This window comes from Podarcis gaigeae (genome assembly GCF_964106915.1).
Source record: "Podarcis gaigeae genome assembly, chromosome: 9".
NCBI classification, from domain to species: domain Eukaryota; kingdom Metazoa; phylum Chordata; class Lepidosauria; order Squamata; family Lacertidae; genus Podarcis; species Podarcis gaigeae.
The window spans coordinates 41,286,780-41,299,097 of record NC_139685.1 but is presented as its reverse complement, the minus strand read 5'-3'; the positions used below and the strand labels follow the sequence as shown (position 1 = coordinate 41,299,097).

Sequence of the window (12,318 nt, the reverse complement as noted above, 5' to 3'; positions counted from 1 at the left end):
AAAATTATTATTAAACCCTTCCAGATCCAACACATCAGTGTCTTCGAGAAGTAGCCAGTCTTTTAGCCAGCAGAAAGCTGCGGCTTCATAATACAACCTTAAGTCTGGCAGGGCAAAGCCCCCTCTTTCCTTTGCGTCAGTCAATATCTTAAACTTAATTCTGGGCTTTTTGCCCTGCCAGACAAATTTAGAAATATCTCTCTGCCACTTCCGGAAGCATTCCGTCTTGTCTATAATCTGTAGTGTTTGAAACAAAAACAACATTTTTGGCAATACATTCATCTTAATAGCAGCAATTCGGCCTAACAAAGAAAGCTTCAATTTTGTCCAACTGTCCAAGTCTCTCTTAATTTCAGACCAGCATTTTTCATAATTTTCCTTAAATAGACTCAGATTTTTTGCTGTTATGTTCACCCCTAGGTACTTTACCTTTTTCACCAATGATAATTCTGTTTCTCTCTGAAACTGTTCTGATTCAATATCTGTCAAATTTTCCCCCAACACCTTAGTTTTCTGTTTGTTTAACTTAAATCCCGCCACCCGACCAAAATTGTCAATCAATTGTAAAACTCTTTTCGTACTAGATTCCGGCTCCTGCAGTGTCAAAACTAGGTCATCTGCAAAAGCTTTAAGTTTATATTGTTTCGCTCCGACCTGGATCCCTTGCACCAACCGGTCCCCTCTGATCAAGTTTAAGAGCACCTCCAGGACTGAGATAAATAACAAAGGGGAAATCGGGCAGCCTTGTCGTGTTCCTTTTTCAATTTTGAACTCTCCTGTTACCACATTATTAACAATCAATTTTGCTTTTTGTTCTGAATATATTGCGTCAATCCCATTTTCAAAACCCCTCCCCACTCCCATTTCTTTTAAATTTCCCTTCATAAATTTCCAAGCGATGTTGTCGAAGGCCTTCTCCGCATCTATAAAAATTAGCACTGCTTTAGTGTTTATGTCAGTTTGCAAAAGTTCCAAGACATCAATAATGTTCCTTGTGTTAGCAAACATATGTCTGCCTGGGAGAAAGCCTGCTTGGTCTTTATGAATTACTTGACTTAAAACTCTTTTAAGTCTGTTTGCCAAAACATCAGCAAATATTTTGTAATCCACATTTAAAAGGGAGATGGGGCGGTAGTTCTTGAGCTGTGTCTTTTCAGTTTCTGATTTTGGTATCAATGTGATGAACGCTTCTTTCCACGATTCTGGCGCCTTCTTTCCCTCCATAATTTCATTGCTGACCTCCAGCAGTGGTTGGATCAAATAATCACTTAATGTCTTATAGTACTTGGAGGTCAAGCCGTCTGGCCCTGGAGATTTGCCCAATTTCAAGTTCTGAATGGCATGTTCAATCTCTTGTCGTGTTATTTTGCTGTTCAGGAGTAATCTATTTTCTTGTGACAATTTTTTCAATCCGTTTTTCCTCAAAAATTGTTCAATCTCAACTTCATTCTGCGGCCCTTGAGTATATAATTTTTTAAAATATTTTTGAAAACACTTTCTAATCTCCACGGGGTTCTGTATACTTCTTCCTTCAATTTCCAAATTTGTTACTATGTTCAATTTTTGTCTCTTCTTCAACTGCCAGGCCAGCAGTTTCCCACATTTATTTGCCGATTCAAACGTTTTTTGTTTCATTGATTTAATCTTCCATTCTATTTCCTGGTTTATCAGTTTTGAATATTGTGCCTGATGAAGTTTAATTTCTCTCAAAATCGGCTGTGACTTCGGATTGACTCTTAGCTTCTTCTCTAGTTCTTTAATTTTCTCCAGAATCTTGTCTTTCTTTTCATTTTGTGTCCTTTTCCTTATGGCATTCTGTTGTATCAAGAACCCTCTCATCACAGCTTTGCTTGCGTCCCAAATTGTTCTTTTTTCCACCGTGGTGTTCAGGTTTATTTCAAAATAGTCCTTTATAACTTTTTGGGCCTTCTTAATGATCTCCTGATTTCTAAACAAATTGTCATTCATCTTCCATCTAAAGGAGCCGATTGGTAATAATGTCATGTCCATTTTCAAGGCATTATGGTCGGAGCAGGTTTTTGGGCAGATTTCCACTTTCCTGACCTTAGGTGCCAGACCTCTAGTAATCCAAATTTGGTCGATTCTTGTCCAAGTCAGTTGAGCCTCAGAGAAAAATGTTCCTTCTTTTCCTAGGGGGTTCTTGATTCTCCATATGTCAATCCAGCCCATATTTTCTGTCATTTCAAAAAAGGTCTTTGGTAGTCTGCCATCTTTGGTAACTTTTTGACTTTGCGACTTATCCATGTTAGTTGATACAATCCCATTCATATCTCCCATCATTATGATGTTGTCATAGTCCAGATATTCCAGCATGCTTTCATGCAACTTCTTATAAAATTCCGATTTCCCATCATTTGGTGCATAGATTCCTAATATCAAAATTTTTTCTCCTTGATATTGTATTTCAATTGCCAAAATTCTGCCATGTTCATCTTTAAATAAGAATTTAGGTGAAAGGCTCTCTTTTGCATATATCACCACTCCTCTCTTCTTCACTATGTCTGAAGATATAAATTCTTGGCCAGGTCTCTTATTTATCAGCACTTTTCTGTGGAGCCTAGTCACGTGGGTTTCTTGCAGGCAAATAATGTCCAATTGTTCCTTTTTTAATATGTGAAAAATTTTCCTCCTTTTCTCCGGAATGTTGCAGCCATTTATATTCCAACTCAGAAGTTGCAGAGACATCCTGGATAGATCTGGTTATTTTTCTGGGGGTGGTACCTTTTTCGCTGAATCTTCAGAATCCAAGGGTGCAGGTACCTCTGGTGTTTCGAGCTCCGATGGTAATCCAAGTTTTTTATGAAGGTCCTCTCCGTATTGGTTCAGAAATTTGTCTCTGTCTTCCAATGTTCTAATTTTGATCTTCCTCCCTCTGAAAGTAAAAGATAGTCCTTGTGGAAAATCCCACCTAAAGATGATGGCGTTGCTCCTCAAAAGTCTTGCTAATTCCAAATATTCCGATCTCAAATCCAAAAGCTGTTTGGGAACGTCCTTGTATAACTCAATCCTCTTATCTAAAATGTCCAGTGATTTTCCGTAGTGTAGGCCCAAAATCTTGTCCCTCTCCTCCTTTGATCTCAGTGATATCAAACAGTCTCTGGGCTTGTCTTTTTTTGTCAGTCTTCCAAGTCTGAAAGCTGATGTAATCTTAAAGTCCGTCTCTTCTAGGTTCCAGTGCTTGGAAAATATTTTGGTCAGAAACTCAGCCAGGTTGTCCTCTTCCACTTCGGGTATCGATCTAATCCTTAAGTTGGTCTCCCTACTTCTCAGTTCAATCATCGAGAGATAGGTCTGATGTTCACCAACTTGTTTGTTGAGTGGCCTCACCTCTTTTTCTAACTTTCCCAGCCTTTGGCTGGTGTCTTCAACCAATTTTCTGTTCTCCCCTGTAGCTCCCTTCAATTCTGCAATTGTTTCCACGTTCTGTGCCACTTGTCCAGCTAATTTATTTAAACATTCGGTGTTTTGGTCTATTTTAAAAGTTTGCTCATCAGCTTTTTTATCCAAGGATTCCACTTTCTTATCCAAAGATTCCAATTTTTCATATATTTTTTCTAAAATGGAGGCAGCTGTTCCTGAGGCCATATCTTCCAATTGTAGTTCCTCTGTTTCTCCTTCCCCTGCACGTGGCAGAGAAGCTGCTGCTTCCTCAGAGAGCACAGTGGGTACCGAAGATCTGCGTTGCTGCAAGGCTGAGGCTAAAGTTGTTTGTCTAGTTCGCGGTCTTTGTTCTTTTTCCTTTTCTTTTGGCTCCTTTTTCTTTGCGCCACTCATAACAGTAAACCATAGTTTAGGGGTGGGAAAGCTCATGATCCTTACTTCAGGATTACACCCAAGCCACAGGTTATGGTTTGTTTTGCTCCAGTGAACGAGAATAAGCAACTATTGTGGTTTTTGGAGAGTGAAACAAACCACAAACTGTAGTTTGGACATTAAGCTAAGCCAGGGGTTGTTGTTGTGTGTTTGTTCTCAGTGTAAGCAAGGAGGAGCAAAGTGGACAAGATCAGTACATTTGCAGTGAAATATTGACTACGGTTTACTTTATGTGTGAAAGAGGCCAATAATGGCAGCAGTAAAGCTACAATCTTGCCAAGAGGGGTGAAAGCTAGGAAAGTGTTCTATTAACAGCTTTTCTTTTTTCAGTCTATGTTACAATGCCATAGGCCATACTTAACAAGCATGCAAATTCAAAACAAAAACAAACCTGCTGTTACATCTGTTCAAATGCTACAATAGTCTGCCATATTTCTAGAGGATTAAGTTGTGAAGTGAATAATATAACACCAGCCTGTTTCTTTCCAGGAATCAGTAATGGAACTCCCTGAAGACAACCACACAAATGCCTTAATTTTCTACTTTTCAGAATCACTGACTTACTGTCATAAAAAAAATAATGGACTACATCTGCAATAAATTGTATTAAAATTCATCTTTAACTGCAATAGAGCTATAGTGCATTTTTTTGCTGACATCCTAAGATTTTCCACTTACCAACACAATGGATACCATCCACTGTGAAAGAAACATTAGAAACCTGCACCTAACACATTAACTTATCAGTTTTCAAGTGAATTTACAGGAATGTGAATTGTAAAGGCCTATATAAAACATTGAAATTGATCTTCCTGACCACAAGAGAACTTCAGAAATGTAAACATACTTTTTAAATATTTCAGAAAAACAGAGAAAGAAAGAGAGAGAGGTATGCAAACTTAGATACTGAAATAACAATCACAGACTTCTTTCTGCAGGGAGAAATAAAAAAGTCTAACTAAAAATGTTGGGATCTTTGAAAAAGCTGCTGCACAAGCCCACAATGCAGTTATTTTAACAGCCTTTTATTCATTATGCTTTTGCTACGAGGGAGCCTTAATCTCCCACCTATCTCAAATGAACATGCATTAACGAGGAAGGTTCACACACTTAAAGGGTTTATAAAAAGCAAGCAATCTGAGGCTTTGAAATAAACTATTTAACAAGACTTCTCCTAAAGTGGCATGAAACATGCTCTGTTGAGCTGCTAACTGGCAACTAAACCATGGAGCAGGCAGAAAGGGCAGAGGAATCCACCCTACGTTTTTAACCAGGAAACATCCCATACTGTAATTTACTTTCTTGAAACCTCCTGTCAAGAGGCAGGTGATGATGGAGCAGTTGATGTGGGAGGGGGGCTGGAAGAGAAACACCAAGTTTATGTAGTATTACACACAATGACAGCAACTTCAACTTGCATGTTGAAAAAGGCCAACATATCACTTCACAGCGCTTTTCAAGAAAAGCAGTTTTCAAGGAAAACTGATTGTCGTAAGTAATGCACCTCTAAGTGATGTACCAAAGGTTGAACCAGCTCAGAAACTAAAAAAATTCCGAATCTAATACACATGGTGATCAGGCTTAAAATGCATTATTGCATGCTTGCTCCTATCAGCCTCTTCCATATCATGGATGAACTTCCCCAAACTGATTTTAAATATGAAGGGGCTACATTGGAATAGACATCAGGTGTTCAGCCAAATGCATGAGGGCACAAACAGTGCAATTGGCATGGTTCCATGCACAATGGGTCCCTACTCAAGGTTCCAGATTGCAAGAAAGGTTCTAAGCACATTTAGCTGAACATGCTTAGGAGTCCCAGTTCTAGGAGGGAAGGCAAAGGTTGGAACTAAGAACACTATAAGTCAAGGGTAGGCAACCTAAGGCCCAGGGGCCAGATGCGGCCCAATCGCCTTCTAAATCTGGTCTGTGGGCAGTCCGGGAATCAGCATGTTTTTACATGAGTAGAATGTGTCCTCTTATTTAAAATGCATCTCTGGATTATTTGTGGGGCATAGGAATTCGTTCATCCCCTTCCCAAAAAATATAGCCCGGCCCCCCAGATGGTCTGAGGGACGGTGGACCGGCCCATGGCTGAAAAAGGTTGCTGGCCTTTGTATTTACATGTTTGGCTGAATGCCTGTCCAAGGGTCAGAGATCCCAGTTGAAGGAAAGCCCTGGTTAGTGTTAGATCACGGCCAACACCTGCACAAGACCCAATGGCTTGCTTCAGAAGAGGGAGGAAGAAGAATTAATTCTAAGTAAACCAACACCTTTACTGCACATTTTCATGAGCTTTTATATCCAGGGATGTAGCATGCAGGGGAGCCACAGTGGCTGTTGCCCCGGGCACAAAATTCTTAGGGGTGCAAAATTTCAACACCCAGTGCTGCCGCAATACAGCTGTGCACTTCCGTCTCTAGGCTCCATTGAAAACAGCTTATTCATGCAATCTAGGAAGTGACCTCTCCAGACAACGGAACAACTCTTTTCTTATCTCTGCAGCTGTGATCTCCTGGGTGATGCAGACACCATTAGGCAGTTGAATGCAACCCATGCTACACCACTGTTCATATCTCCTTTACTCGTATTGCAGCATCTGTTTGTGAATATACGTCAATAGACCTTGTTCTCAATACTCCATGCTATCTTTTCAGCATTAAAATAACTTGTTGTGGACAGATGCAAGAGAGTTCTAATGTAAATTACTGGTGTGTGCATGTGGAGTGAGCAAGACTTTATCTGGAGCACGGTCATACTCCTCATAGTCCAGCACTTTCCAAAAGGGCAACCTGACAACTCATTTGACTCTGCCCAGATAAACAAGATACTTTTCATTATATATAGGAGAGGCCAACTTGGATTTTCTATCTTTTCTTAAAAAGATAGCTTTCTCCTAGTTAATAAGCTTTAAACCTTTTTTAAAAAGAAAAGAATATTTCATTTTTCAGCACGATTTTTTTTTTTTACAGATGCTTGAAAAATGCAACTTTTATGGTTCCATTTGCACCCTGGTACAAATGTCAGCAGACAAGTGCTTTTCTGTAAAATAAAAACACACTTTATGCTTAGTGGTGTTGGTTCATTTCCAAGGACAAGCTGCAACAGATAACAGCAAAAGAGCCTCTGTTACCATCCTTAATTTATTCCAGCAGTGCTTGGTCTGCAGCCAGTTGACTTCAATGGATTCTTCCTACTGACTTCCTTGGATTCTGGAGCGGACTCACAAGTACAGTTCTTTTAGCTTAGATGCAGCCAGGTATTCAGTACATATGTATAATCACTGCTACCCAAGAGAACTGTGGATCATAAAATCGAAGAACTGAAAGGGATCAAAGGCACACATAATCTAATCCTCTGCATAAAAGGAAGATTATCTACCAAGCAACCCCTCACAAATCAACCCATACAATCTGGATCACATAAATGTTAAGAGAAAGGAGCATGTGCAATGTAGAAAGGTAGTTACAAAGCAGCAAAGAAGGTGGGGTGCATCATGTATTCTGCAACTCTCTGATCCTATCTTTTTTTTATTACTGCTGCAGAACAAATCCAAATAGCTCAGTCACATGCTGCAGGTGAAGATGTAACAACAACAACACCACCACACTACACACAGTCTCTAATCATTGTCTGATTTGTGATCAGCCATATCCCAAGCAGAAGCAAAATCCACCCCAAATAAATTATTTGGCAAAATACCTTGCCCTATTCCTTTGGTAGAAGGAGGTTCTGGTACTCCAGAGAAGAGGTGCCATCTTTTTTTGGCCAGTGGGCACATTTAGAGTTTTGATAAAGTGACAAAGGCTCTAGTCACAAAATGGCTGCCTTGGAATGTGAAGTAAAACAAAAAGGTGGCCATAAATGAGGCAGAACCACAAAATGGCATGGGTTTGCTCTCCAGTAGCCCCCATCAATTGGAGACCGGGAGGCATCAACATTGGCCCCTGCTATATTTATTCACAGAAGGAAAGTCTGTGTAAAGGAAAGGAAAAAAGAGCAAAACATTCCACATATACAGTATGTGTATTTTAAATAAGTGTGACTGAGGAGATACAACCTAGCACCTCCCAAATACATATATCTAGAAATCAGGATTCTTCTTAGAATAATACACTACCAAGTAGCTTAAAACAGAGATTGCTTTTAAAAACTGTATTCTATTCGAACTCTCATTTCACCAACCTACCGTATTTTTCACCCTATAGGACGCACTTTTCCCCCTCCAAGAATGAAGGGGAAATGTGCGTGTGTCCTATGGGGCAAATGCAGGCTTTCGCTGAAGCCTGGAGAGCGAGAGGCGTCGGTGTGCACCGACCCCTCTCGCTCTCCAGGCTTCAGGAAGCTATCCGCAAGCCTTGCGTGCCCGGCGGGAGTTCCCGCGGGCTCGCAAGGCTTGCGGGCAGCAGCCTGCAGCCCGAAGGGCACCCCGTGCTTCGCGCGGGTGTCCGTAAGGCTTGCGAGCCCGGCAGGAGTTGCCGCCGTGCTCGCAAGGCTTGCGGATAGCAGCCTGTTCTGGGGTCAGGGGAAGCTCGGGCTTCCCCCGCCCCAGCCCCGCGGCTGGGGGGGGAAATAATTTTTTTTATTCATTTCCCCCCCAAAAAATGAAGTGCGTCCTATCGGCTGGTGCGCCCTATAGGGCGAAAAATACGGTACCTTCACCTGTGTAATTTCTCTGATTATATTTTGACTGGTGAGTTAATCTCTCTGATACAACCTTGTTTTGCTGTCCAAAACCCAGCTAGCATTTTAGAAATCAAGTTAGAACAAGTTTAATGTGGGAGCTAAGATTAAATAATGCTTCTATGAACGGAATGTTGCTTTAGAGGAAATTGGACACAAATTATTTTGCCAGTTTTCTAGCCCTTACAAAACTGAACGACAGAAAGGTGACTGATGAGTTTATAAAGAATTACTTTTTTAAAAGAACAGCCTTAGAACAACAGCATAACATAAACAGGGGGTTTATAAGTACAGCAAGTGCCTGTTTTGCAACATTCATAGACACCACAAGGCCAGAGCTAAATCCAGGACATTAAACAAACGACAGATGCATCCATCCACACATTTAACTTCAAAATCCTAAGAATGTTTACTCATAAATAAATACTAGGCCAAAATGAATTGCTCCTTAGTAAGTATGCTTAGGACTACAACCATTTAGGCAACGATTCTGCACACATTCAGGCAGTTAGTATCATGCTGAGGAAATTTTCTGTGGAACTGCAGCCTGAGGGCAAAGGGCTCCTGGAACATCTGCACAAACAGCATGGGGCAGCTTTACTTGAGGCATGAGGAACTTTTTTCCAGCTTGAGAGCCACATTTCCTCACAATTTTCAGGAGGCCACATGCCAGTGGTGGACAGGGCCAGAGGGAAGACTGAGACAGCAATGAACATGACTCTTAAAGTAGGCCATGCAAAAAGCCAGAGGTTTACACACATACACAATCTATCTAGGCAAGCAAGAGGCAGTATCACAGTTCAAGGACACATTCCGCCTAGGTAAATTTACTGGGAAGGGACATGGAGCAAGTCCGGTGTGGGTTGTGGTCTGGGAAAAGGGTGTGTGACCTGGGGAGTGGTCTGAAGAAAGCCCTGAGGATCTGGAAGAGCAGCCTCGAAAACTGCCTTTGGCCTGAGTTTTCCCAGCCATGCATTACACATACTGTAGTTCTGTTTCAGATTAATGTCTAGCGGTTACTCATGGCCTGCTTCCTTGCCAGTTGACTCTTCACTTATTACTGATAGTGGCATGAGTCACTGACCACCTGATACTTACAGGTAGCTCCTGGATTGTACGTTTTTCTAGCACAGATTCTTGACTTTGTTTCCTCAAGGCATGCCACTAATAACCCAGAGAATGGTCTGGATGGAACATGATTCCACTGCTGAAAGTAAATTGTATGGGGGTAGAAGGCTTATTAATTAAAACTGTTTGTTTGCTGAAGTTGCATTTGCCCTTCTACAACACAGAGCCCAAAGTGGCTCCAGCAAAATGCTCCAAATGCAGCTGTTTAATTATGCAACAAGAGCATAAAATAGATTCTGCCTGTGATCCACCATAAACACAAAAGATCCCAAGTCAGTCTTCTAGCCAGTAAATGGACAGGTCTCTCAGTCTCTCTCTCTCTCTCTCTCTCTCTCTCTCTCTCTCTCTCTCTCTCTCTGTGTGTGTGTGTGTAGGAATCTGTCAATCTGTTTACAAGTCTGCAGTCCATAGCATGCATTTCTGCAACTACGCTGCTCCAGCTTAATAAGAATCCACAACTGTATAACTATCAGTGAAAATTTCTTAAATACCTCTGAGGGTATCAGACAAGGAAGTTCCCTGCCAAAGAAAGAGGTGAGGAAAGAAACTACAGTAACACCTTTTGGGTATGGAATAGTCTACCACTGTTCAAACACAGAAACTACTGATAATTCTGGGAAGTCAGCAAAGTTAGCAGTCCAAAGTCAACAAGGTGCAAACCTTGAAGTATGCCAAATTGCAAAGTAGATGACCCTTCAGTGTTCCCTCTCCTTTTATGTGTGGCTTGGCTCAGGCATGCAGTTACATAGAAAGCTTACACAAATACACCAATGGCACATCTAGCTCATTACTCTCTATACCGAGTGGCAGTGGCTCTGCAGGGTTTCACACAGGGGAGATTCCTAGCCCGACCTGCATCCCAGGGACTGAATCTGAAATTCTCTGCATGCAAAACATGTGCTATATCACTAAGTGTTCTCCTGCTAAGTTTAGAAGGAATACTTATTTCACATAAGATCTACATTCTGGTCTTAAAACAGAGAAATATTTAAGGACAAAAATCTTTGGTGAAAAACGTAGCAATGTTGACTACCAGAGATACATTGGATGTGCCTTAAGTTAATGTTCAGAATTCTAAAGAACTAAAGGGAATGTTCAAGTTTACAGTAGACTACGCCAACCAGGAAGAAAAAATGTATTGGAATATGATCCTTTCACTGAACCATGAGTGACTACATCTGACTCACCATGAGATAAGATTATATGTGGTTCCAGAATGTTCTTCCATGAAGACCCAATAACGTCCCCCCCTTTCTTTAGCAGCCAACTGGGAAGGATATTCCCTGACCCAGACATCATAACCTTCGGTTGCTTGCAACCCCACAGTTGAATACTGAGCCCATCCACAAGACTTCTGCATATCTATTACAGCAGCCTTCCCCAAATGGAGCCTCCAGATACTTTGGACTATAACTCCCATTACGCCTGACCATTCTGCTTGAAGCTGTTGTCTGTCTAAAGCATCTGGAGGGCACCACAGGGAAGGCAATGTTTGCAAACCAATCCCTAGGTCAAATCGCTGCATACACTGAGAAATAGGGTGGGGGAACCCCAAATGTACGTATTCCAGACAATGCGCCAGCACTCCCTTTTTGACAGAGTCCAAACTGTATGCTGCTAGGGCACAGCTATGGTGCAACGTAACAGGCCATGTCTTGACTGGATTTGAGGGCCAGGCCCACATGACCACCAGTGTGTTCTGCACTGAACGTCCACAGATGTCAAAGGAGCTTAAATGCACATTCAGAAACAGGAGGGCAGAATCAGAAAGGATGCTTGATCCTGTCACCAGAGACACCTTGACTGTCCCTCAACCCCTTGCCATATCACATTACAATCACTTCAGTTCCCAGAGAAAGAGACTTAAGCATGTGGAGTTGCTTGTCGGGAAAGGCAACCAGAGACAATAAAAAAACCCCTAAAAACGGGCATCGAAGTAAAATCTGCAGCTCTTTGAAGAACATGAACCTAACTCCTGAATATATATATATATATATATAGGCGTTGAATTCTCCCCCCACCCCTGCAGCACGTGCCTCCCTTCGCCACTTCGGACCCCTGCCCCTCGGCGCCCCTCTCCCTGCCCTCTCGCGCCTACCTGTTGCTGGGTTCAAGCTGGGTCTCCTGTGCCTTCTGCCGAGCTCTTTCAGCTCCTCCTCTTCTTCTTCCAGCCTCCAGGCTTCAGCCATCGACGACAGGAGGAAGAGGACCCCTCTCTTAGGCTTCCCTCTGCTCCTCCATGGCGTGGCTTGGAGCTGCCCTTGCGCCTGCACCTGCCGCTCCCGCCGCCCGCAGCCTGGAGAGAAGGCAAAGCGTCCCTCTTGCGCCGCCGCCGCCGCCGCTTCTTGCTTTTCCCCTTCCTCGAAAGTTTCAAGCGCGCTCTCGGGGAGGCTGCGAAGGCCTCGCTCTCTTTCTGGTCTCGGCTAGGGAATGGCAGGAGCTGGGAGGGCGCTCGCCAAGAGAGGCTCTCCCAGCTGTGGCGGCCGGGGGAGAAAGAGAAAGGCAGAGGGAAGGAGAAGGTGGCGTTTCCCTGCCCATTCACAACATTCCGGTATCAACAGGAAACTGGGCTGCTGCCTGACACTAAAACAAAAGGCGAAGAGGGGGAGGTACCTGGAGCAGCGAGCAGCAATCAGAGCGGCGGAATGCGAGGGGAGAGCGGCCTCGTGGCTG

General features: G+C 42.6%; 1 protein-coding gene and 1 long non-coding RNA gene across 7 annotated transcripts in view; one reads left to right on the top strand and one right to left on the bottom strand.

Moving 5' to 3' along the window:
* Positions 1 to 11,883, bottom strand: part of SH3D19 (SH3 domain containing 19) — a 73,072-nt gene extending 61,189 nt beyond the window's left edge. For 3 of the 5 annotated variants that reach the window (XM_083755484.1, XM_083755486.1, XM_083755485.1), the window contains exon 1: positions 11,744 to 11,877. In XM_083755484.1, the coding sequence (XP_083611610.1) occupies positions 11,744 to 11,834 (91 nt within the window). In that variant the 5' untranslated portion in view covers positions 11,835 to 11,877. Of the gene's footprint in view, positions 1 to 11,743 lie in introns of all 5 variants that reach the window. The other 2 variants (XM_083755487.1, XM_083755489.1) reach the window with 1 other exon arrangement.
* LOC310852560 overlaps positions 1 to 12,318 on the top strand; it is a 215,407-nt gene that overhangs the window by 86,369 nt on the left and 116,720 nt on the right. The gene's annotated exons all lie outside the window — the stretch shown is intronic.